Below are 25,695 nucleotides of genomic sequence, written 5' to 3' on the forward strand. Positions count from 1 at the left end.
GGAGGAGAGGGGAGGGAGGGAAAGAGGCAGGAAGGCAGGAAGGAAAAGAAAGGGAAGGGGTGGGGGAGGACGGGGGGGGGGGGGGGAGGGACAAAGGAAATCCGGGTCAAGTCCACATCCAAGTTCACAGAGAACAAATAACTTTGGCAGGACTTGGAACCAGGTTTGCCTGTTATCCGTGCCCCAGCCCTGGCCACCGCAGCACACTGCTCTTGGACAAGGAGGTGACAATACAGCTAGCTATAAATGGTGCTGAGTGCACGACTTCAAAGAACTTCACGTCAGTCTCTGCCGAGGAAGAAAAATTGACCCCTGGAGTGCATACTCCAGAGACAGCATGGTTCCCATGCACAGTCGGCCACGGAGATGGCAAAGGAACCCGGAGTCAAAACGGAGGCACTGAAGAGGTGCAGAGATGGGCGAGCACAGAATTCAGGCCAGAATCTCCTTCATCAGGTGATGGGACAGTTACCAGAAGACGCAGATCACCCAGGGACAGCCAGATAACTCAGAATGCCACTCAGACTGGCCCCTGCTGGAGAGGCCACCTGAGGCTGAGAACAGAGCCTAGTACCTGCTTCCTCTCTTCCTGGCCCACTCCAATCTCCTGACAGCGGGCCCCTGTCCGAACCCAGTCCACAATGGCAGAAGCCTGCAAGACCACTCTTGTGCTGGCCACCTTCTGTTACGCCCAAAGGTTCGAGGAAATTAATCCGACCCAAATCATCATGGGCAAATTAATTAAAGCCAGCCATGAAGTAAAGCAAGCTTTTTATTTGTGCACACCGAGTGCCTTCCCCCTAAGGCAGGGTTCAAGAGGTCAGCGTCAGATGAGAGGAAGACAGGGTTTTCATGGCTCAGGAGTAGGGGGTTTCCAAATGGGGGGTTTGGTGTGCAAAACAGGCTGGGTTACAGGAGCAGAACATAACAAGTTAGTCCTAACGACCTCCTGAAACAAAACATGATTGCAAGGTGATCGTAACAACAGGTGGTCATAAACAAGCTTTTGAAACAAGAGTAGGGTTGCAAGCCAGTTATAACAACTTTACCTCCCCCCAGCCCCCAGCTGAGGACTGAACCCAGGGCCTTGCACTTGCTAGGCAAGTGCTCTACCGCTGAGCTAAATCCCCAACCCCCAGTTATAACAACTTTCTGAAACAAAGTCATGGTTGCTGTTTCCTGGAACAGGCAGTACAGGACTTTTTGTAGTTAAGGTTACAGGTGGAGCATAGGGTTCCTGATCCTTGAGAAACAGATTTAATCACAAACAGGAACGAACCTAATTTGTCTTTACTATAAGATGGCTTTAAAGCCTAAGATGGAGGCAGTCTGGTTCATCACTTCCACATGGGGGGCTGAGGAAAGGTCTACATCTGAGGGCAAAGGGACCAACCAGGCACAGGCACATCTTGTTTGGTGGTTGTTCTACAGAATGAGGAATTTAAGTTTCCTTTAAATTATAAATCATGAATCTTTAGACTAATTTGATAACAGAAAAAAAAAATCTCTTTTCAAATAACAGTCGACTTTTTTCTTGCCCACAGGCGGCAGAACCGTGTGTGTGTGTGTGTGTGTGTGTGTGTGTGTGTGTGTGTGTGTGTGGTGTTGTATGTATAGTGTGCATCCCATGATGCACACGTATGTATGGAGGGCAGTTGTCTTCCTCTCTCTCTCTGCTTCACTTTCTTGAGCCCCCAGAGCACATTTGTTTCTGCTTGGCTGGCTGGCCAGTGAGCTCCTGGGATCTATCTACCAGATCTTCCCTCCAGGAGTTAAAGGAGACCACAGACGTGCTCTGCTTTTTACCTGGGGGCGGGGCTTGGAACTCCAGTCCACAGGCTTGCCCTGCAAACACTTGTTTCCAGCGAGCCATCTCAGCAGCCCCACAACCACCTGACTCTTTCAACTCACAGAAAACAGGAAAACAAAGCATTACCTAATGCCCCAGGCCAGGTGCAGCAGCATCCACCACCCTAACCTGTCCTCTCTAAAGGAAAAGGAAGTTGGGGACCAGCCTTGCGGAGTTTTTTGGAAGACAACGCTTTTGGGTGGATTTTTGCGTGACTGTGTATAGTCTGAAGAGGTGGCATGCTGTGCTTAGAGTCCTGAACGTAATTCTTCAGGAATGTGGGAGTTCTAGGTCACCTGCAAGGGACTGGAGTGGCCACTTTGGTACTGAAGGGGGACACTGGAGCGCCCTCTAGTGGACACGGTTAATCAAGCGTGGCGGCCGGCCGGCCTCTAGTCTCTCTGCTGGCCCACAATCGAACCAACTCAGGAATACGACTCAAAGGCTACTCAGTACGGATTATATTTTGTGAGTCTCCCTTTCAAAAGATTTCCAGAAAAGCGATTCGGAAAGTCCAGGCCTGTAAGTGCAGCAGAGTGGAGGAGGTGTCAATAGGGTCTGAGCTTAAGCCCCAAGACATGGTATCTTCCCCGAGCATGACTTTCCGGATTTATACTTAAAAAAAAAAAAAAAAAAAAAAGTCAGTTTCTCCTGCAGCTTCGGACAGTTCCGGCTAAGTAGGGCCATTATATCGTTAAGATTACAGACTTTGGAGTACAGTTTTTCTTTAACATTTCCAAGTCTGTCCACTCCTTCTTTCTTCTCTTTATGCCACAGCTGCCCCACTCACCTCCTTCTGTCTCATCCTGCTGCTCCGGGTTCTTCCTCAGCAAAGATGAATCAGGCTCAGCATCCTCCCCTCTCCCCTCCACAGCCTTAGCTCTAAGCCTTGCCCTCCATACGCCGCGCTGTGGACTGGCCCCTTTCAGGAAAACACAGGATTCCCCCTGTTTCCCAAACGCCAAGGCTAGAGAAAGGATGATTTAAGCTTGTCCTCGGTACATCTATCATTGCCCATGCAAAGCCTGGGACATGAACCACGCTCACTATCTGTCAAAAGCACTTTTCTCCTATTTCCTCATTTAGTCGGAACACATCCAGATTAAATTAAATCTTCATTCTCTGATTCTACAGGTGAGGAAGGAATCCGAGACTCACAAGGTCAAGCGTCTCGCCCACGGAGGGGCGGAGACGGTACTCAGGTTCCTTGGTGCTCTAAGGCGAATGTATCTGGCCGAGACCCCTGCAGCCCTGGGTTTGAATCCCGGCTCAGCCACGGAGTTCAGACAAGCCGCTTCACCTCCTCGCGCCCGCCCGTGTCTCACTCTGAAGACAGGGTTTCCAATTCGGGATTGTTACTAGGACGATAAAGCGTGCATCAGCAGCGCCTGGCTCCAGGCCGCAGGAACTATAAATGTGAGCTCCCTTTCAGACCCCAAGCTTTGCGAACCGCTCTCTTCTCCTATTTCTACAGCGGTTACTCCCTCTCGGAGCTGCCCAGGCCACTGGGGCTGCCAACTGTGGAGCGCTGTGCCGGGCTTGACGCTGCATCCGGTACCCAGGGATCCTTAAAGAAGCTCTGGGGAGCGAACTGATGAGGGAAGGCAGGAGAAGGACGGGGGGGGGGGGGGGGGGGCTGGGCCGAAAGGAGAGAAAGCTGGCACCCACTGCAGAGGGGCCCTCCACACCGCTCGCACCTTCAGTGTCCCCAAGTGGCCGATGCTCGCTCGCCCTCTTCCCTCCCTTCACCCCAGCGCCTTCCCTCCCTAGCCGGCTCTGGGTGGTGTCCCCAGTATATCCAAAGGCAAAGAGTGGTCTTTGGAGGCGAGGGCGCGTGGGCACGCGGGCTCGGCGTCCCCCCCCCCCCCGAGCCCCGGCCCCGCCCTCCAGCCCGCCCCGCCCCCTGCCCGGCTGGCTGGCGGGCAGGGGGCGGGGCGTGCGCGCCGGGGCTCGGGACGGAGCGGGGTGGGGGGGAACGCGCGTGCAGCTTCTCTCCGCCTGAGCCGCCGGGCAGAAGCCGTGGCTGCCGGTCCCCCGCGGACTGGCAGTGGGCGGGGAGCGGAACGCAGGAGCCCGGCGCGCGCCTCCGCCGCCGCCGCCGCCGCCGCCGCCAGACAAGTGTTTTTTTTTTGTTTTTTTGTTTTTTTTTTTTGTGCCAGGGCCGCGGCTGCCCCAGAGCTCCGCACGCTCGCACGGTGCAAGGGATGCGAACGGCCGCCGCGGCCGTACCAGGAGGAGAAGCCGAGCGCCCGTTGACCTGAGCGAGGGGAGAGCAACTCCCCCCCGGGTCTGCCGAGGGAGGGGGAGGGGGACGGCGGGAGCGCGGGGCGCACGCCGGGCGGGGCAGGGGGTCAGTGATGACCCGGCGCGCGGGGAGGCTGCACGCCACCGCCAGCGCCGCCGCCGCCGCCCGGAGCATCTGCCGCCTGAGCCGCGGATCGCGGCCGCCGCCCGGGCCATGGAGACACTGAACGGCCCCGCGGGCGGCGGCGGCGCCGCGGACTCCAAGCCGCAGCCAGCCGGCCAGCATCACCGCCACCATCACCTGCACCCGCTGGCCGAGAGGAGGCGGCTGCACCGCGCACCCTCGCCCGCCAGACCTTTCCTCAAGGATCTGCACACGCGGCCCGCCACGGCCACCCCCTCTGCGGCCCGTGCCCCGACTCCCGCCGCTCCTCGCTCGCCCAACCTCGCCGGGAAGGCGCCGCCGTCGCCCGGGCCCCCGGCCGCAGCCGGCCGCCTCTCCCGACGCAGCGGCGTAGTCCCCGGCGCGAAGGACAAGCCGCCGCCGGGCGCCGGAGCCAGGTCGGCGGGTGGCGCCAAGGCCGCCCCGGGGACCAGGAGGGCGGCGCGCGCGGGGCCCGCGGAACCCCTGTCCCGGGTCGGGAGGCCGGCTGGGGCCGAGCCGCCGCCTGCCGTCGCGAAGGGCCGCAAAGCCAAGCGCAGCCCCGGGACTCCTCCAGCTCGCACCGTCGGGCCCCCGGCTCCCGTCGCCCGGGTCCCCGCCGTGACCCTCTCGGTGACCTCGGTGGCCGGCTCGCGTATCAGCCACACGGACAGCAGCTCGGATCTCTCCGACTGCGCCTCCGAACCCTTGTCTGATGAGCAGCGTCTGCTCCCCGCCGCCAGCAGCGACGCCGAGTCGGGTACCGGTTCCAGTGACCGGGAGCCCCTGCGCGGAGCACCCACCCAGACCTCCGGAGCCCGCGGGCCGCCGCCGGGCAGCCCTGAGTCCCCCGCGCTGCTCACGGCGCCCCCTGTCGCTGGTGCCGGTCTCGGGGGCCGAAGCAGCCCAGGCGGGGCCCCCTCAGGGTCCCCGGGACCCGGTTCGGTGGAGGATGTTGGGGGCCGAACGCCACCGGAGCGGACGATTCTCGGGACTCCCAGGGAGCCTAACTTGGGCGAGCAGCCCCGGCTCCTGGTGGTGGCTGAGGAAGAAGAGTTGCTGAGGGAGATGGAGGAACTGCGGTCGGAAAATGACTACCTCAAGGTGAGTGGCCTCTGGGGTGGCAGGTGTCTCGGAGGCCGACCCCGGATCCTCTGGCTGCCCAGTCTGGGTGGGTGGGCGGGGAGCTCATTAACACCTTACCTCTTCTTCTTTGCACCCCCACTGCTCCCCAAATCCACTAGGTTCTGGTAACTTAACCCCAAACTTGTGAGAGGACCTGTAGGTCTGTTTTGTTTTTGTTTTTGTTTTTGCTCTTTGCTCTTTTTTTTTTTTTTTAGAAGTCTTGCGTGTCTTCTTCGCCGATGCCTTTTGGGTGGCTCTAAGTCGTTTTGAGTGCATTGACTCCTATATTGTCACCTGTTGAGGGTTATCTAGATGCCCAGCTGTGACCCTACACGTGCCTTTGTGTGTGGTATGGTTTCCAGGTGCCAGACTTACCCGCAGCTCCTCCTATGAGTTCAGAAAAAGCTGGGCCCCTTACCTGCTCTCCTCGAAGTCTTCGGGGTATAGCAGAGGGGGCTGGTCCTTTTTAGTGATAAACACCTTTTAAATTCGGAAGAAACGCTTTGAACTTGTGGCCTGTGTTCCGGGACAGTAATATTTTTGGGAGCAGCCCTTTGTAAGTGACCACAAGGAGGTTTTCAAAACCTGTGTCAGAAAAGGACACCCTGGCTCTTTCCAAGGAACTGCAGCCTCTCACACTCCCGAGTGTTATCCAATGGGGCCTGCTAGCCATGGTCTTGTCATGTTAGCCTTGGGATATGGGATAGATGGGGTAGATAAGCAATCAGCCTCCACCTTCTCTCCAGGGCTGGCCTGCAGAGCAGAGGGTTTATACAGTGTTGGGGGGGCGGTGAGTTAAAGACAGCTGGGGTGATTTGGTAAGAGAAGACAAAAGGGGGGTGGTAGTGAAAGTGACCTAGTTTGTGGTAATCCTCAGGTCAGGAAATTACTCCAAGAGTGTAAATCTCTTCACTCCTCTGTTAAGATGTTGTTGAAGGTTCTCCGCAGAGCCAGGCGGCCCCTGCTGTATCCAGTGGGTGGTGTGATTTGTTAGCAGGTGTTGAACCTGCCTGATTGAGGCTGGGACGGAGGTTCAGGTTTTCAAGGTGAGGGTAGTGAAATGTACAGTTCAAGCTGGAATTAACGCCTTCACTCTGGGTCCTCTGAACCCAAATCAGAAGTTACTCCTGAGTCCAGTGGTTAGGTTATCATATGCGAAGCAAGGCAGGCAGAAGCCAGAACTGAGCACTTCAGGACGCTTCCAGTAAGGTATTTGCATTTGTCCCTGGCTCTTATGTAATAGATAGCAGAGTGCATTGCAAAGGTGTGGACAAGAAAAGGCAGCTAGCCATGTGGTGTGGGGCTCTCGTGAAAGTAGGCAGCACTGTGCAGATGCCTAGTGAGCACAAGGTCCCGCAGGGTGAGAAAGCGAGCCCCAGCTGTAAACTTAACCCACGGCCTATGACCTGCAGTAGTTCTGATCAGATCACAGGCATCCAAATTAAAACTGCTGAGCAGCAGAAAATAGAGTTTTCTTTAAAGAAACTGTCTGTCACAGCATCCTGGATCTTCCAGCAGGCGACTTAGACCTCATTTCTAAGTTAATTCTTGGGTAACCGCTTTATTTGCCTTGCCTGCTTCCTTGATTTTAAACACATGATTAGATCCCCAGTGGATGAAAGCAGCTGTCTGACCTGGGAGTCTGATTTATGTGGCTCGGACGTGTCACTGGACCTTCACAACATGGACTGGATTTTGCCCACATCCTCCACACCCCATCATGGTAGGTGTAGAACTGGGGGGACCCCCTCCAACATGCTAAGCAAGAGCTATACTACGGCCCTGCACCCTCCAGACCCTGCTGCTGCTGGTATGTTTATCACAACAAGTCCAGTTCCACAGGCAGGATGCTAGCTAGCTGTCCGACACTTGCGTCTTGCCCAGGGTTACCCTGTCAAAAAAGCGGTGCTCCCTTTTCTCCAGTGGTGCTCTCCAGCGCCTGCATACCAGGCTGCACCCCACTTGCCAGCAGAGCTGGCGTATACCATGCAGTGCCTCAGAGCTATTTATTTATTATTTTAAGCTTTTTCCCAGGGGACCTCTGTTTTCTTCTCAGGTGAAAGGCCCATAATGAGCATGTCTCACTGGCCTGTGTTTGAAGGGCCACAGAAATCCCACTGGTAACATTTGATTTGCAAGAAATGTTCAGTGCGGCTTCCCAGGGAGCAAGTGTCCTGGCCGTCTGTTCACTGAGCCTGTGGAGTCCATCCTTCAGCCTTTCCTTGGACAGCAGGGGGAAGAACTGGTTAGAAGGGGTCTGAAGGACAGCAGGAAGCCAGAATAATTGCCTGTGTCTGTATGCCATGTATATGCTGGGTCCTTCAGAAGCTTATGGTACAGTAGTTCAGTTTTCAAAAGAATAAGAATCCTAATGGACTTCCCTACAATCCGTGAGCCTGCCCCCTTGCATAGAAATTGGTTGGACGGTGCAGCAGTGACCTCATGAGGTGTGGGCCATAGTCATTCGGTTTTTTGCAGCTGGAATGTGTACAATATAAACTTAATTTTTCCTTTTGTTTACTGATGCCACACTGGGGTACCTTGTCCTCCTCCTCCCCACCATGGTAGAGTAATGTGTTCTTGTTGCACAGAGCTCCTGAGGTCACAGCATCTGTCCACACCAGTGTTCTCTAATAAGAAATTTTGTGCAGAGATTTTATGTGTGTAGGTTCTGGATGGTTATGACTCATCGAAGTATTACATTCTTTTCTTTCTTTTTTTCTCTTTTTTTTTGAGACAGGGTTTCTCTGTGTAGCTTTGGAGCCTTTCCTGGAACTCACTCTGTAGCCCAGGCTGGCCTCAAACTCACAGAGATCTGCCTGGCTCTGCCTCCTGAGTGCTGGGATTAAAGGCGTGCGCCACCACCACCCAGCCTTTGCATTATTTTCTGAGAGAGAGAGCTGTTGTTACATTGCGGTGCAGAACTTTCAGAATTGACTGATGTGTCTGGAATAAGTAAATAAGGCCCACATTCTTAGAGGATGTCTTGTTGGTAAGGAACTTGAAAGAGCATGTCTTGGTTTAATACATGTTTTCTCTTCTGCTGTGTGGAGCGTGTAGGGTCATCTCTGACCCTATATGTCTGTTTTTTCTGCAAAGGGCACTAGATAATTAGATGGGAAAAAGCAGAATGCCTCAGTCCAGGTGGCTTGCCTTTGCACGAAAATACAAGCAGAAACACACCTGGGGTGTCCTTTGACCCCTGATGAACTCACAGATAATATGCAGAAATTAAGGCCAGCATAGGTATCCAGCGCCTTTGGGTCTTTCTTAGACAAACCTAGACAAGTTTCTTAATGCTGAGGAGAGACTTCACAAAACACTGGCTTGGTTCCTCCCTGCCTGGCATTTTGCTTGAGTGCCCTGGGACAATCAGACAAGCAGGGCCGCTCATTGTCAACATATTAATTATGCCTTCCATTTCCACGGGCTTTTCACGAGGTAGTCACCGAGTTCATGGGCGGGTTTCGAAAATGCTCTTAAGCAGTCTTACTTATTACTGTGGTGGACTCACAACCTGCCCCTGGACGGGGGACACTCCATCCCGATGTCCTGCGTGGTGGCCCAGTGTTAGGGTAGGAAGAGCTGAGGCTCTCTGCTCTGCTTTCTCAGTCATTTTCTAGGAATCACTTTTACTTGCAAGAAAATGAGAGCAGAGAACTGGCTTCTTGGAAGGAGTGATTTCTTAAGAGAGATCATTGAGGTTTCAGGTTTGGGGGCGGTGATGTGAATTGAACCCCTGTCCACTGAGAACATCCTGCAGGTTTTGGGGAGATTTTTAGTTTCAGGCTGACATTTGGCTGGCTGGGTGGCAGGTGCTCAGCATGGCCCAGGGGAGGGGTGCTGGTGTGGACAGGAACTGGCATCTTAGCCTCTGGAGGGTCAGCTCCTTCTTCCTCCCTCCCCCCTCCCCCCCATCCTTTTTCTTTGGGGGAGGGGGTTTGTTAACATGGATAGTATTCTTTATTCTTTGCCGACATTCTGCTTCATATAGGCATTCTTTATTCAGCCATGAAAGCATCAATATGCTAATCTTAGGTGGCAAGATGTTGTGGTCCGGGACAGTAGCCACTCAGCTGCTGGCCGGACTGTCACTTGGTAAACAATAGTAGCAGTCCCTGGGCCTGCTCAGCTACAGCTGGTCCTCTGCACAGAACATTTCCATTGTCCCAAAGGAAATGAGGCGGATTATTCCTCTATGACAAAAGACAGCAGTTTCTGCCTTAAACTCCCAGAAGAGGAGACTATTGCAACAGTAACCAAAGGACCGTGAGTGTCCCCAATAGGTCTGTTTACAAGGAATTATTAGGAATAGTTACTAATCTTTAAGTTCAGGTACAAAGTGATGGATGGATTTTATTATGGCGTTTTCATGCATATATGCCATTAATCTTTGATTGAATGAGATTTGAACATAATCGTTAGTATGAGCTAGAGTTTTGGTTAATTATACCAAGAAACCCTGGATTTGGTTTTTGTGGATGAAATTGTTGTTTTACTCGCCTGCACACATGGTATCCAAATCTCTTCCAATTTGATGTCTTGATTCGTTCTCTGCAGCCGGGGGAAACGTTGGACAGCTTCCCACAACCTCAAGAATCCATTTTTTATACAATATTTTAAAAATATAGTTAATGGGCAGGGAGGTGGCTTAGTAGGTAATCACCGTTGTTGCCAAAGCTGGGTTTGATGCCTGCCACCCACCTGGTGGAAGGAGAGAGAACCAATTTCTGAAAGTTAATTCTCTTGACTTCCTTGAGTATGTGGTGTGTACCCCCCCAAGAATAAATACAATGTAATTTTTTTTTACACATCAAACTATGTCATAAAAACATTGTTACAAACTAGAATAGTTTTTCCATGAGATTATGACCTAATATTTAAATATACCCAAACAGTCTAATGCTAAAAACAAAACCCTATTGATTAAGGACAGTGTTTCCCCCATCTCCCTTATAAATCCTGTGTGTAAAAGGCCATCAGGGTGCTGGAGAGCTGTCTCAGTGATTGAGAGCATTTACTGCTCTTGCAGAGGACCTGGGTTCCATTTCCAGCACCCACAGGGCGGCTCACCACAGATTCCTTGCTGTCTGTCCTCTGAGGGCAACTGCACACACGTGGTTCACATAAATTCATGCAGGTACATACACACAAATAAAAATAATAGTAGATCCTAATAAAAGAAAGAAATGTGGCAGGGGGCACATCAGCATTTTCCCCTTTACTTACTGTATCGAAATTATATCTGCCAGAAATACTGCATGTTCTGCTGTGTTTGATATTCTTAAAAATTAAAAAAAATGACAGACGCCTTAATGGTCAGGAACACACTGTCTTCTGAAGTTTAGCATGTCCTCAGTAAGTTGATGTGATGTCGTGTTAGTTTGAAAAAATCACAATCCACAAACCATGACCCTGGTCCAAGTAATCATTCCTTTTGTGTTTCAAGCGGCTGATGCTCTCTGTGGTAACTGACTTTCACTAGACCTGAAGATCACATCTTTCCAGGCCATGGAAAGAGTTGAAACACCAGCCTCAGTTTGCCTTTGAAACAGGCCTGCTATGGCAGGAAGACATTTGAACTCTCAGGTTCCTGGCTTTGGGAATGAGAATCTTTGCATCTCTCCTAGCTGCTGCCGGGTTTTCTTGAGTACCAGTTGCTGCTCTAATGGATGTGGATGTGTGCCATCCACGCTCAGGCTCTAAATGCCAGGCAACTTTTCTTAGTTTACATGGGTGTTGGGTTTTTAAAAAGTACAATTGTAGGTTTGTTACTGTTCGTCTGCCCTGCTTGTAACAGCTAATTTGTTGTATTTACTAGAAGCTGGAGTGTCTGTGGTAGTAGACGGCCATCTTGGCAGTCAACTCTCTCTTTCATTAGCTCTGAGACAGAGATTACAGGGCCTCACCTCAGTTTGTTTTCTTTGTCTCTAAAAATGGAGGTTTATTTTAGGGTTAGCCATGAGGGTAAAGTTCATAATATAGGGTGCCTTCTGTTTCAGAAACTTATGTAAAATCTGAGGTTATAGAAACAGTGACTGAAATGAAAAATAATTCTGGTCTTTCTATAGTTTTCAGTTCTACTCATGTTGGTAGTTATTTGTGCCCAGAATAAAATTATCTGTTTACATATGGCCTGTTCAGTGATTTGGAGGTGTCAGCATAAAAAAAAAAAAAAATCACTGCACTCCCCTTAAAGGGAATAAGAAATAGTTTGTCCTGGAGCCATTTTGAATGACCATGGCCCAGGAGCACAGATTTGGGTTACTCCAAATTCCATGTTCCAACGTGAAAGCAGTTTCACCAGGTTTTTATAGTTTCACAGCACAAAGAAAGTCCTATGGAAGGCAACTTAAAAACGCACTGGTGGGTGTACCAGAGAGGCAGGTACAGCGATTGGGCATCTCTATAGGCCCAGGGTGCTTAGCTCTTGGTTTGGCACAAGCTACTGCTCTGTTAATAGCTGTAAGAGGGATTTTCTTTATTATCATGAGGTGTTAGTTCAGGTACAGAATGGCTGTCCTAAAAGGCAAGCACTGGCCCAAGATAAATTAGTCAGCCTCTGAACCTACAAAATCCTGATCTCCCCACAGTACTGAAACTCCAGCCTGTCCGTCCACCAGTCTATGCGGACACAGCCTCCTTCAAGGAGTTTTGTTCACACCAGACACAGCTTCTTTCCAGGGATTTTCCTTCACAGAGATCAAGGAGCATCTGAGACTGTTTGTAGCTAGTAATGGCTATTTCCTCATGTCTCAGGCAGAGCCAGCAGTAGGGCGGACAAAGTTCCCTCGTTGTAACGTGGGCAAACTAAGGGACATTTTTAGATCGGAGAACTGTCTCTTCTATCTTGTTATGTGTACAGCATTTAAAGGACAGAACAGGTAATTCCAGGCATTAATGCCTTGGTCTTGTTTGTTTGTTTGTTTGTGGTCCCGTCTTGCAGTCACTTTTCAAGACTGGACTCACTATGTAGACCAGTGGTTCTCAGCCTTCCTAAGGCTGCGACCCCTTAATACCTACCGTTCCTCATGTGGTGCTGACCCCCCCAACCATAAAATTATTTTCATTGCCACTTCATAATTGTCCTTTTGCTAGGGTTATGAATCATAATGCAAATGTCTGTGTTTCCAATGGTTTTAGACAAACCTAAAGAGGTCATGACCCACAGGTTGAAAACCCCTGATGTCGACTGTGGCCCTTCCACTGCTGCCCTCCTGAGCAGTGGGATTAAAGGCGTGTACCACCACACCCAGCAGAATAGTTTAGATTTATAGTGATATTTTCAATGTTCACATAAGATATTCTATAAGAGGGTGAGGGTTTTTTTTTGAGCATTAGAAAGTGGGTGAAGGTTTCTCTCTCTCTCTCTCTCTCTCTCTCTCTCTCTCTCTCTGTATGTGTATGTAGTATTTTTTTGTGTGCACTGCATGGGTGTGTTCAGGCAGGCATATACATGTATGTGTGTTCCTGTGGATGCCAGAAGGTTGACAATTGATCTTCACTTTATTATTTTGTTATTGAACCCGGAACTCACTGGTTAGATTAGCTGGCCGGCAAACCACAGGGATCCTGTTGATCAGGATAGTAGGAAACTGCAAGCTCGGATTAGGGGGATGGGCTCCCACATTTGTGTTCTGAAACCCTTGTGTGTAGCTGAGGTTGACTGGAGAGCCCTCCTCCTCCAAGCATGCCCACCGGTATTTCCTCGTGTTTCCTTTACCTCATCTTTACCCAAGATAATCTCGTTTTTTTTAAGGATATTTCTTTCTGTTCAGGGTCTTGTCAAACCAAGGCTCAGATGTTGGGAAACGTGTCCTTTATTGTAAGAAAATCCCGTTTTAAGAACAAATCAGGATTAGGGAGGGTGGTGAGAACCCCCCCCCCCCCCACACACACACACACTCCCCCAGAACCCTGGAACAAACTGAATAGCAGGGCAAAAGAGGGCTATTGAGGGCATTCAAGTGTGGGTGGGTGAGAGTTTCCTATTTTTCTTGAGCCTCAGTATTAATTGCAGAAAATAAATAGGAGTAACCGAGTGCTTCTTTCTCTTACTCTGTAGGCATTTGAATCACCAAATATTGAACAAATTATGAAAATTTCTAGAATGCGTTCCTTAATGTTCTTCCTAGATTGCTCTTTCTTGAAATGTTTCATATTCGAAAGAATGTGTATTCCGTATACTGTACCACAATTACTGGTTTGAGGCGGCGTGGGGTGGGGATGTTTCTTGACTAGGCCTCAAGATCAGAGCAATGCACTGCTGCAGTAAGGTTTGAGTTCCGTTGTTGTCTAGAAGATTCGGTCTTTTCTACGTGATGATGTTCCTGTGTGTTCATCTCACGAATGTTTTTCTGAGAGCCCGCTGTGAGCCTTATGCTGCCCTGGGTAAGGGCCAGTGGACAAGGTTTCAGGCCTTCAAAGCTCACTTTCAGGGTAGGTTGAAAAACATGAAAGAAAAATCTATAATACTAAATGATGATAGAAGGAGACAAGAGAGAGACAGAGACAGACGCCCCAGGGCTGGTCAGGGGGCCCTAACCCATGTACCTTACACCTTCTGGTGGATCTAGGTTGGAACATTTCTAGAAGGGAGGAAAGGCGGGTGAGGCCTACAGGCCCTGAGGAGCCCCGAGGCCCAGTGTGGTGGGAAGGGGTGTTGGACAGGACTTTGAGAAAGAAATGAAGTCCTGAAGGGTTTGGTGGTGGTTGGAGTCATTGAATTTACAAAGCTGTAGAATAGGCCTCCGAGGGATTTCGAGGCCTGCTAGGAAGCTTGGAGCCTTGGAAGGATTTGTTTATGTTTGGGATTGAGGCCCAAACCTGAATTAGGATTGGGATTTGGGAGCCTGGGAGGAGAGTCAGTCATCCCCTGAGATGATGATAATACTTCCTGGAGTGTGGACTGTAGGGTGGGAGGGAAGCTGGGAGCCAGGGGCGAAGCCTCGGATGAGGAAATGGTTTTATTTGCAATTCTAGAATCAAGCTCACCTCATTCCTGAGACTCTAGAGTTCCTCGCGCTGAGGCTGATTTTATAGACAGAAAGACTGAAGGAAGCAGAAACAAAGAACAGAGAGTAGATTGGGTGTTTCGGAGTGACTGCAAGACGGGACCACGGAGACGGAACCCGAGGAAAATAGCAGCTTCTGCTCGGGTTACTGCAGGTTACTCTCCTCCCGATGTAGATGAGAGCACCAGGGAGTTTGTTACCATGGCATTGAGACTGGCCTGTTTGGGAGGGACATCCTGATTTTTCCGAAGGTCACATAACAACACAGTTTTGTTTGGTGGCATGGGAAAGAGTATGATTTCATTTTGATATTCAGACTGATCTGTGTAGGGGCCCAAGGCCAGAGCTCCGTGTAGAATAGTGGGCCCGATCATTTTATGTAATGTGTTTGCATTCAGAGATAGTAAAAACAGGAATTATGGGAAATGCAGGATAGGAGATTTAGGAAAACAAAACAAAACTGAACTCAGTGTATATTTGAAATAGTGGAAAATGCTTCTCATTAGATAATCATTGAGTGCTGACATTTGTATTGTAGAATAGGATTTCAGAGACATCCACAGGATTGCTGTAATTCCAAGGCCATCAGCAGTTATTATCCTACTAAACTTTATGTCCATCGAAGGGAGAAGGTCTGTCTGGCTTGCCTTAGTACCTAAATTGTGCCTTTGGCTTCAATCTGAAGGCTTAGTTGTTTGCAAAGCTGGTTCCACTTCTGGTTATATAAGGAAATAAAGGGAAACAGAGTAAATTCTAGAAGCTGTAAGGAGTCATGGTGATTGTGTTTTAGATTTTTAGTTCAGAAGAGTACTTGGTGACATTATCATTTCATGTGAGAATTTCCACTGGTCCCTTGCTGTTTTATCTGGCATGGCCACAAGCTGATGGGTCCGTGTGGGCATTTGACATTTAGTGTGATGGGTGGAGCGGGGTGGGCGCATGGATGGAGAGAGCTATATCCTTCTAGCTAGCTCCTGCTAGGGTCTGACTCACCTGCGGTGTCTGGATTCCTAGGACGAGCTGGATGAACTCCGTGCAGAGATGGAAGAGATGAGGGACAGCTATCTAGAAGAGGACGGTTATCAGCTGCAGGAGCTCCGGAGAGAGCTGGACCGTGCTAACAAGAACTGCAGGATCCTACAGTACCGACTCAGGAAGGCTGAGCAGAAAAGTCTGAAAGTGGCGGAAACAGGGCAGGTGGACGGGGAACTTATCAGAAGCCTGGAGCAAGACTTGAAGGTGAGTGAGCTCCCTCGGCATCCCATTCCTAGAAATCTGAAGCGGTAACTCCAGACACCCACCCACCCAATATGTCTTACCTACCGCTCTTGCAGAGGACCTGGATCAGTTCCCAGCATCCACATGGTGGTTCACAAACATCTGTAACCTCGGTCCCATAACATACAGTGCCCTCTTCTGGTCTCAGAGGGCACCAGAAATGAATGTGGCATACAGACATATGTAGGCAAATACCTCAACACATAAAATGAAATTAAATATTTTAAAGAGATCGAGAAAGAATGAAAACCACGGTTAAAGGTGGGACTGAGCTCATTCTATGGACTGCAAAGCTGTCATGACCTCATCATCCAATCATTTATCTAGATGCAGATTATACAGAACGTCTCAAGTTCTGAGAGTGTGAAGTCTCATCTGGCTTTCCTTATGTCAGGAATAATCCTCGCTTCTGTCAATTACCAACCACTAATGGAATGCCAGTCAGTGTGAGAAAGGGTGATTTATAGTTGTCTTTTTTTTTTTTTTTTTTCCCCCTGAGACAGGGTTTCTCTGTGTAGCTTTGGAGCCTTTCCTGGAACTCACTCTGGAGCCCAGGCTGGCCTTGAACTCACGGAGATCCGCCTGCCTCTGCCTCCTGAGTGCTGGGACTAAAGGCATGCGCCACCACCGCCTGGCTGATTTATAGTTGTCTTACAGTCTTTCCTCACTTGCTGTTAGAAAGTAAAGGAGCTTTGGGCTGGAGAGAAGACTCAAGAGTTAAGAGCACTGGGTGCTCTTGCAGAGGACCTGGGTTCCATTCCCAGTACTCACATGGTTGGTGACTTACAACCATCTACAATTCCAGTTCTAGGGAATCTGGCATTAGCTCCTGGCCTCCATGGGCACTGCAATGTAAAACATGCAGGCAAAACACTCATACACATAAAATAAATAATACTTTAAAAAAAGGAAGTAAAAGAGTTTAATTGCTTTGAACATTGCAAGGTTTTAACCACACAAGAGCCACAGAAGACATCTTTAAAAACTTGACTGTATGGACCATCTACTCATAGAGAATTCTTATTTTTTATTGGTTTTAGTTTTTTGGTTTTTCAAGAAAGGGTTTCTTTGTGTAGATTTGGAGCCTGTCCTGGAACTCACTCTGTAGATAAGGCTGGCCTTGAACTCACAGAGATCCTCCCTCCTCTGCCTCCTGAGTGCTGGGATTAAAGGCATTCACCACCACTGCCTGGCTATGCGCCACCACTGCCAGGTGGTTTTAGGTTTACTATTGATTTGATTGACAGGAAGCATATGCATGCCAGGAGAACTGGCATTATTGCTGATCCACCCTGAGGAAACAGCCCTGTCCAGGGTGGCTTTGTCATTATGAAAGCCATCTTCTCCTTTATAATGTAGTTTCATGTTTTAAAGTATACACTGAGTATCTGTGCTGCCTAGTGTTTTGTCAACTTGACACAAGCTGGACGCATCTCAATTGAGAAAACGCCTCCGTAAGACGGGCCTTATAGGCAAACCTGCGGGACCTTTTCTTGATTGATGATGGGCCCAGCCCATTGCGGGTAGTGCCATCCCTGGGTGGTATATGAAAGCAGGCTGAGCAAGCCATGGGGAACAAGCCAGTAAGCAGCACCCCTCCATGGCCTCCACTTCAGCTCCTGCCTCCAGGTTCCTGCCTTGAGTTCCTGCCCTGTAATGTGGGATTGTAAATGAAATAAACCCTTTCCTCCCCAAGCTGCTTTTGGTCACAGTGTTTTTTATTTTATCACAGCAATAGAAACATTAAGACTGTATTTGTTATTCAAAGTATTTATGTCTGAAAGGGGTTCAGGTTTTAGAGCATTTCAGATGTTTGATTTTTGTTTAGGTCAGGGATGCTCAGCTTGTAGTACTTTCTTCTGTTAAATGTAGGTCTGTCACCTATTTCCTGCATTCTTGCTGTGACTAAGCTAATGATTCTTCCTCTGAGGTTGTCTGAATATTCCCTTAGCATCCCCACCCTCCCCCCAGACTTCGCGTATCCTGATGATTATCCCCGTGTGTCCAATGCAGGTCGCCAAAGACGTGTCTGTCAGATTGCACCACGAACTGGAGACTGTGGAGGAGAAGCGTGCTAAGGCAGAAGACGACAATGAAACTCTCCGGCAGCAGATGATCGAGGTGGAGATATCCAGACAGGCCCTCCAGAATGAGCTGGAGAGATTCAAAGAGGTAATGAAGAAACACGGGGATACTATTTGGGTTTCTTAGGAACTAGGGACGCCTTAACATCTCATTTTTGGGTCGGAAGACAGGAGTCAATAAACAGTGGAAGGCTATTTGGCTCAGGAGCTGAGGAAAAGGTATATGTATGTATGTATATGTGTATATTTTTTTTTCTCATTGTAGACAAATAAAAAACAAGTCACATAAACACACAGCTGCAAAGGAGATTATGTAACCAAGGCTGTAGGTTGCTTGCAAAGCCAAAAATATTTGCTATCTGGCCTTTTACATAAAAGGCTTTGGAACCCTAAATTCATTTCCTGTCGTTTCTATTAAGTGAGCTGGCCATTAATCCCTTCAGTGTGTCCAAGTGCAGTGTATTATTACCGAATTAAACACTAACTCCCCCGCCCCTGAATTTTTTTCTCTTCCAATGAGCTGGGGAGTATATTCTGTTTGTCTATCAAAACTCTATAAACAGCTGGGTGTGGTGGCTCATGCCTTTTAAACTCAGCACTTGGGAGGCTGATGCAGGCAGATATCTATGAGTTCAAGGCCAGTCTGATCTACATAGCCAGCTCCCGGGCCATCCAAGGCTACATAGTAAGAACCTGTCTCAAAATAACAACAACAAAACCTTCTGGAAATATGCTCTTTTGCACACACATATCTATATATTATTCAGCCAATATGATTCAACATAGATATCTATATATAGGTATAGATATTTTCGAATGTTACAGAGTGATTATTCTAGCAAAGTTGTCTAGAAAAAAAATATTTCATTTGCATATGGCAATGTAAATCCTGACGACTTTCTTTTTGACTTTGGCGTAAGATTGAAGCTGAGTGTTTTCTTGGAAAAACACCCTGCATACTGATGAAGTGAAAAAATACTGGGGAAGGCTGGTTCAAGCTGCCATATGACCTGCTAAGAGCCTCATCTAGCAGTTCATGTCTTCTGGGTACATTTCTTGTTTCGTGCAGTCATTCCCACCCGAATGTCCGGCACCACACCTTGTTCAGGCTGGGTGCTGAGCTCTGGGGATGGAGACATGCACGTACGCTCTAGTCCCCCCCGGGTGCCCAAGGTTTTTTTGCAGAGCACAGACCACAGCAAAGCAATGATGTTGCCATCTCTTGTATCCCCAACCGCCTTTGCTCACGGTTTCTTTTTTTCCCATCTGTCCGGTTTTTTCACTAATGCCCCTCTGTAATGAGAGTTCTGTTGAACGGGGCAGGGGCTTGTCTGTCTGGTTCGCTGTGGGATCCTTGAGCCTGGATGGGTGCCTGACACATGCTGAGTGAGGGAATGAACATAGAGATGGGAATACCAAGCTGTGGCGATCACGGCTTGCTGGGGATAAGGATGCTGGCGCTGCGAGGCTTCACAGCCCAGGAGGCTGGCTTCTGAAAGATTATATTCATCATGAGTGCAGCACACCTCTTAACTGCTGCCTGGTTCATCCCCAGGCTGGGGGAGTTTGCCCTCTAATGATGGATCTTTTGCCTCATTCACTGTCATTGGTACCTTTTACTGCCTGCTTTTCCTTTGGTCTTAATATTTCTGAAACTGTGCTGATTTATAGGTCGAGCCCTACCTACCAGTGTGCATAGACAATAATTCAGAAGTATATTTTATACGATTGATCTGGATAGATGTAACTACACATATTCTAGTTGTATACATGTAGGTAACACATGTACACACATATGTATAAAAATATATGTATGTATGTATATGTGATACCAGGAAGTTCCAGGATGCCCACAGGAACTGAAGTCCACAGATGCTCAAGTCTCTTACATAGAAATGGTAGTCTTTTGATAGAACGTGAACACATCTACATACTTCAAATCATTTCTACACTATTCATAATGTCTAACAATATAGCCACTATAAAAATAGTTATTTCGTTAATGTTGTTTAGGGATGAATCATAAAAATCTAGTCTACATAATCATGGTGACAGCAGTATTTTTTTGTGGACTGTTTTATACCCCTGGTTGGTTGAATCTGCCAGTGTGGATCACACGGATGCAGAAGACCGACTACATATATATTTTAAGCAAGGGATGAGTCTGCATATGTTTAGATGGATTGTGTAAGACTTGGATTCCTTGGGAGGAAGAAATGACTGCTGTTGTTTTTGACACAAGAAGAAAAACTAGAGGAAGCAGGGGTCGTCTTGGAGCCCCATGCTGGCTCAGGCAGTGGAGTGAAGTGGAGGGATCAGCCCCTCCCTGTGGGTTAACATGATGCAGAGGGGCGGCTCCGTTGAGATGGAATAAGCATTTCACCCCCAGAGCTGCAGTCAGTCCGGTGGGACGATATTTTTATACCACACTGGTAAAGGATTGTGTAACAGACAAGAGTCTCAGGAGAGTTAGACATGGCAGAGGGTACTGGACGAAGAGAATGACGGAGCCAGGGGACGTAGGGTCCCAAGGTGGTGGGGGAGAGACTGCAGGGAAATGCCAGCTATTGTCTCCATAGATGGATTCTTGTCACAAAAGCTAAAAACACACACAGTTGAGTTGGCTCTTCACTGTTCACCTGTGACACTTTGTAAATGGATGCACGGTGACCTAAAATGGCAAGGGCTTTTCCTGCCCATGAATAACAGAGTCCTTGTGTGAAGCCGCCTGGCCTCAGAGGACCCGAGCGGCCCTGCTGTTGTGGTCCTTCCATAAAGCTCCATGGTTTTCCTGTTTCGGGGGCCTGGTAGACACCAGCAAACCCAAACATTTCCTACTACTGTACGCCTCCTCCTGCCTCTCCTAGGGTCCTGTAGTTCCTGGGGCTTTGGGCGGTAACAGTCACCACCTCTCACCCCTGTCGTCAGTGACTTGCCGCCCGCTCTGGGCTCGGTTCTGCTTTTCCAGTGACCATTGGCTTTGCAAACATTTTGTAGTCAGGTGAATGGTTTCCAGTAGTTATGATAAGGAAGGGCCAGCTGTCGGCAGATGGGTTTGGAATTGCCTTGGGGAGGGATGGGTATGTTTTGGACCCAAGCAGACAGGTGGCAGTTTTATACCACATGTGAATGTACCAAATGCTATTGACTTACACTTGAAATGGGTGGTTTTATGTTACATGAGTGAGTTTTAACTTCTTTCGAAATGGTTTTCTTCTGTCGTACTTGACCGATATTTTGGGCGAAGATGTGGGTGACCATGTGCACTCCCGGAGTTCTGACAGTATCTCTTCAGTCTTCAACAAACCTGCCTGGGCGCTCCGTTGTTTGACTTCCTGGCGTGACACAGGGGACCTGTACTCACTAACTGGCCTTCACTCTGTCTCTCCCTGCCTTCCTTCCCCCACCCAGGATGCAGACTGGAGATGGGGAAGGGCTGTCAAAAGGGTGACAAAGGACTTTCCCCTCTGGTCCTTTTTAAATGAAAGCAGGTGGGTCATGGGAAGCTCACTTTCTCCATTGATAGATGGGAAGGCATGGGAAGCTCACTTTCTCCGTTCCGTTGATAGATGGGAAGGCAGGAGGGCTGACCTGCTTGGCCTGGTCTCCTGGTTGCTTTCTGTGATTGCTCACTCACGGTCCCTGCACCCGGGAAGCAGACCCTTTGCCCCGCTGCAGAGTTCAAGCATGTACTTGTCCTGGACTCCTCGGTGTTGTTTCTGTATAGAGCTGCCACAGTATGTCAGAAAGTAAAAGTGGGTGAACTCAGCCTAGCTTCCACTTTTGCTTTTTTCTTTTTGAGACAGGGTTCCTCTGCCTAGCCCTGGCTGTCCTAGAGCTCGCTCTGTAGACCAGGTTGGTCTCGAACTCACAGAGATCCACCTGCCTCTGCTTCCCAAATGCTGGCATTAAAGGCATGAACCACCAGGCCTGGCTAGCTTCCACTTTTCCAAGATGGCCACCCTTATGTTTTTTCATTCTTCAATAGTGTCCAAATAAGTAGCCAAATTAGTTGGCGATTTCTTTTTTTTTTTAAAGATAATTTATTTATATGTATTTTATGTACACTGGTTTTTTTTTTTTTTTTTTTTTTTTTTGCCTGCATATATGTCCATGTGAAGGTGTCAGGAGTTACAGACAGTTGTGAGCTGCCATGTGAGCACTGGGAATTGAACCCAGGACCTCTGGAAGAGCAGCCAGTGCTCTTAACCACTGAGCCATCTTTCCAGCCCCTCGTTGGCAATTTCTAAGGATAGAGATATGTGGGTTTTGTGGCATAGGGACAGGGAAAGAGAAGACTAGGGAAGAAGCCTGGTGGGTGGCGTTCGGGTGACTGTCCTATGAACGGTCGCGTAGAGGGCATTGTCACATCATCAGTGGGAACTGGCTTGCCCGTGTTATTTGACTGTTCTGTGTCTCCTGGTTTCTCCGACGGTCGGGTAGGCACGCAGCTGGAGGGTGGTGTGTGGAACTTTAGCTGGAGAATTTTACTGGGCTTTGCTCTGGCTCACTGAGCCTGTGGCGGGAGCTTGGTTCAAACAAGCGGCCCCGTATATTTTATTTTATAGGAGTCACAGGAGCCTCTAGAAGCCAGAGGGCTTGTGCAGGCTGCCTTCCAGACCCTGGATGTGACATCATTGCGGGGTTGGTGCTTAGTAAATGAATGGTTGGATACTGTGTTTCTGTGTGCTTGAGAGACCAGGGCTACTCTAAGTCTGGGTGGAGATTTTCATGTAATTCCATTAGAGTGAGGTTTTAAAACTTGGCCTGTAACCCATGGGGTTGGGGAGAACATTTTATACATTCAGTGTACAAATGTAAAGGTTTGATGCAATCATGTTCCTCTGTCTACAGAGTCTACTGTATTTTCAGTCTTGTTCCGTTGGCTTTTTTTTTTTAATTGATTTCCAGTCCATCCTTGTATTGCTGCAGTTTGTAAAGTATGTTCTATTCATTAATAGTGTTGTTCAAGTTTTTTGGGTACTTTATAATTTGGCTTTCTTATGATTGTAATGCAAACTGTGTCAAACGCTTTATGTATTTTGAAGCTATATTTTAAAATCCAAGTAGATTTAGAACTTTCGGGATAAATTACCCTCATCACTTGGCAATGACGCCTTTATTCTACTGGCTTTTGCTATTAAGTCTCCAGTTTTCTCATTTTATCATCTCTAATAAATGTATTTTATTGGCACTTGCTTGGAATAGCTTTTCTGTGGCTCCTTTAGTTTCTGATTTTCTATGATTATGTTTTAGGTTATTATTTTTTATGATCCAGAATATAGCTATATTTTTGAAACAGTATCTGAGAAGTACTTTTGAACCAATGAATTTAATGCATTTATGTCATTGTGGCTATTAAAAAATGGACCAATTTATCTCTATCATTGCATTTTATGTTCTTTATTTTCCATTTTGTTTGTTTATTTGTTTTCTTAAATGTTGCCTTTTCTTTGAATTTTTAGTTCCCATGTTTTCTCTCTCAGTTGGGACACTATATATTCTATTTCTGTTCATTTGACTCAGCTATCTCACAGGCACGTTTGATTTGAAGTTTAAAATTATGCCTGCTTCTTTCCTGAGTAACAGGCACATCTTTTTAAAGAGCTAATTGATTCTGTTCTTTCCTATTACCCTTGTTATCATTTTAGTTTCATTTCTTGAAAGTCACCCCTCTTAGCTGACATACCTAATAGCAATGTTTATTTTCATTAAATAGCACGTTTGTCAACTTGTTCCTTTTCTTTCTTTCTCTTTGTCACACTTGTGTGTGATGTGTACACGTTTGTGTGTGGGTATATCTACATGTGCGTACATTTGAATGTGGAGGCCAGAAGCCGATGCAGGATGTCTTTCTCTCTGGAACTACCTGATTTTCTGAGACAGGTTTTCTCACTGAACCTGGAGCTTCCTGAGTGAGCTAGACTGGCTGGCAAATAAACCCACCCAGCACAGCAAGGCCCAGCTGAGCTGCCCGGGAGGGTACTGGGGAGGAGTGGCAGGCTGTTCCCCTGGCCTAGAGACTTTAATGCAAGTTTGTCTGGATTTAGAAAAGAACCATTTCCCAATGACCTGTCCTCCACTCTCACCCTCCGCAGCAGTGAATCGGCCACTTGTGTATTTACAGCTCCTGAACTGAGGGCACCCACTCTTCCAGCCGGCCAACTACAGCTCAAACTTTCAAACTCCTGTGGGTCTGCAGCCTCCCTGCCTGCCTCCCACCTTGCCTATTGCGTTCAGCCCCCACTGTGCTCAGGGCTTGGCCCTTCTGGCTTCTGCTGTGTCCCAGCTTCTCCTCTGTCTGCTCCTTGACATCTAGTCTTCTAAACTAGGACTTGGTTTATGTGCCGTTATATTCAGACTGTCTGACAGCCAGGGAGTCTGCAAGTGGAGGTACATAAAAATAATAAATAGCTATTGTCCTTCGACTACAGTGCAGTAAAATGTCATGGCTGGTGTTTTCAGACTTTATGGTTCCCCCAGTAAGCAAAGATTTGCTTGGGGAAGATGGTAAAATTCTCCGTAGGCAGAATCTTACAGTGGATCACTCCTTAGGACCCTGGTTATGTTTTGGGTCGGAGCACCATCCCTGGCTTAAAACCTAGTAAGTCCAAATGTAGACCCTCTGCACTCACTCAGGAAAGCTGTGAAGGGACCAAGCAGTCTCTGGTTTCCTTCGCTGGTCATGGTATGCTTTCATGTGTGACTGTGTGTGGGAGTGGGTGGCGGGGAGATTCCAGCTAAGGTATAGGAAGGGGGAGAAATCTGGTGACTTAAGTGATATCTCAGTTGTGTGTCCTGCTAAGTTAATAATGGAGTAAAATGGGATGGAGGGAGGGAGGGAGAGGAATTAATGGTGTCTGGTTAAGTCTTTTGCCTAATACTAGAACCTGAGAAGAGGCGGCCCATGGTGTCTGTCTGTCTCTGTGTCTCTGGCTCTGTGTGTGTGTGTGTCTGTCTGTCTCTTATGTGTGTATGTATACTGTGTGGGTGTACAGTGTCTGAGGCCTGCGGGGAAACCACCTTCATTCCTGTGAACCATTTCTGTCTTTTATCCAGTCCCCAGCTGGGAAATGCAGAGTTCAGAGACTCATAGAGAATTTTAACAGGCACCAGCTGCAGAAAGACATGGCATAAAGGTGTCGAATGCTTGAGCTGTAGTTGGCCGGCTGAAAGAGTGGGTGCCCTCAGTTCAGGAGCTGTAAATACACAAGTGGCCGATTCACTGCTGCGGAGGGTAAGAGTGGAGGACAGGTCATTGGGAAATGGTTCTTTTCTAAATCCAGATATACTTGCATTAAAGTCTCTAGGCCAGGGAACGGCCTGCCGCTCCTCTCCAGTATCCTCCCAGGCAGCTCAGCTGGGCTGTGTGCTACGTGCTGGGTGGGTTTATTTGCTTTTTCACAGGGAACTATGGCAGAGATCCGAGAGGGAGAGTGGTTGGCCTGTTGAAGCATTTGGAATGTTCTGGTTTCTTGGGTTATGCTAGTTCACTACGTTTGGTTGCTAAAGATTTTACCAACACCTTGTTTGGGTTTTGTTATGACAGAGAAAGAGAACACAGTGGTGAGGGGAATGGGGGAAGGCAGAGGTAAGCATAGACTGTGTGTGTCTCATCTATGTGCAAGGCCAGGTCAGATCTGTACCACGACCTAAGGGATGGTAGTCGACTTCCTGCAACTCTGAAAACAAAAAAACCTTGAGATAATTGACTTACAGGAAGAAAGGTTTACCTAGGCAGCGTCTCCATGACGGGTAAGGTGACCTGCTGACGTCCCATGCAACCTAAGTCAGAAGCTCATTTATTAGTAAAAGGGGGACCTGTAGGGCCCTGGCCCCCATTTTGGGTAACTGTTGCCTTGCTTGCTGACCTTGACATTGATATCCTCCCTATGATAATTCCCTGCCGGGTTCCACCCTCCTGAATGCTTAAGGGAAGTTCCTTGTCTGTGTATCCTG

General features: G+C 48.4%; 1 protein-coding gene and 1 long non-coding RNA gene across 8 annotated transcripts in view; one reads left to right on the forward strand and one right to left on the reverse strand.

Moving 5' to 3' along the window:
* Positions 1-759: 759 nt before the first annotated feature.
* On the reverse strand, positions 760-3,475 carry LOC128117365 (uncharacterized). The gene is made up of 2 exons (XR_008220798.1): positions 2,640-3,475; positions 760-2,464 (listed from the first exon to the last, which is right to left on the reverse strand). It is a non-coding gene; the product is annotated as an uncharacterized LOC128117365 (long non-coding RNA).
* Positions 3,476-4,205: 730 nt separating this feature from the next.
* Mtcl1 (microtubule crosslinking factor 1) overlaps positions 4,206-25,695 on the forward strand; it is a 120,531-nt gene continuing 99,041 nt past the window's right edge. For 5 of the 7 annotated variants that reach the window (XM_052750190.1, XM_052750192.1, XM_052750191.1 and 2 more), the window contains exons 1-3: positions 4,206-5,339; positions 15,389-15,613; positions 17,666-17,824. In XM_052750190.1, coding sequence (XP_052606150.1) covers positions 4,308-5,339; positions 15,389-15,613; positions 17,666-17,824 — 1,416 coding nt within the window. In that variant the 5' untranslated portion in view covers positions 4,206-4,307. The remainder of the gene's footprint in view (positions 5,340-15,388; positions 15,614-17,665; positions 17,825-25,695) is intronic. The other 2 variants (XM_052750195.1, XM_052750196.1) reach the window with 1 other exon arrangement.

Source organism: Peromyscus californicus, unplaced genomic scaffold (genome assembly GCF_007827085.1).
Source record: "Peromyscus californicus insignis strain IS unplaced genomic scaffold, ASM782708v3 Scaffold_21__1_contigs__length_65335640, whole genome shotgun sequence".
NCBI lineage: Eukaryota > Metazoa > Chordata > Mammalia > Rodentia > Cricetidae > Peromyscus > Peromyscus californicus.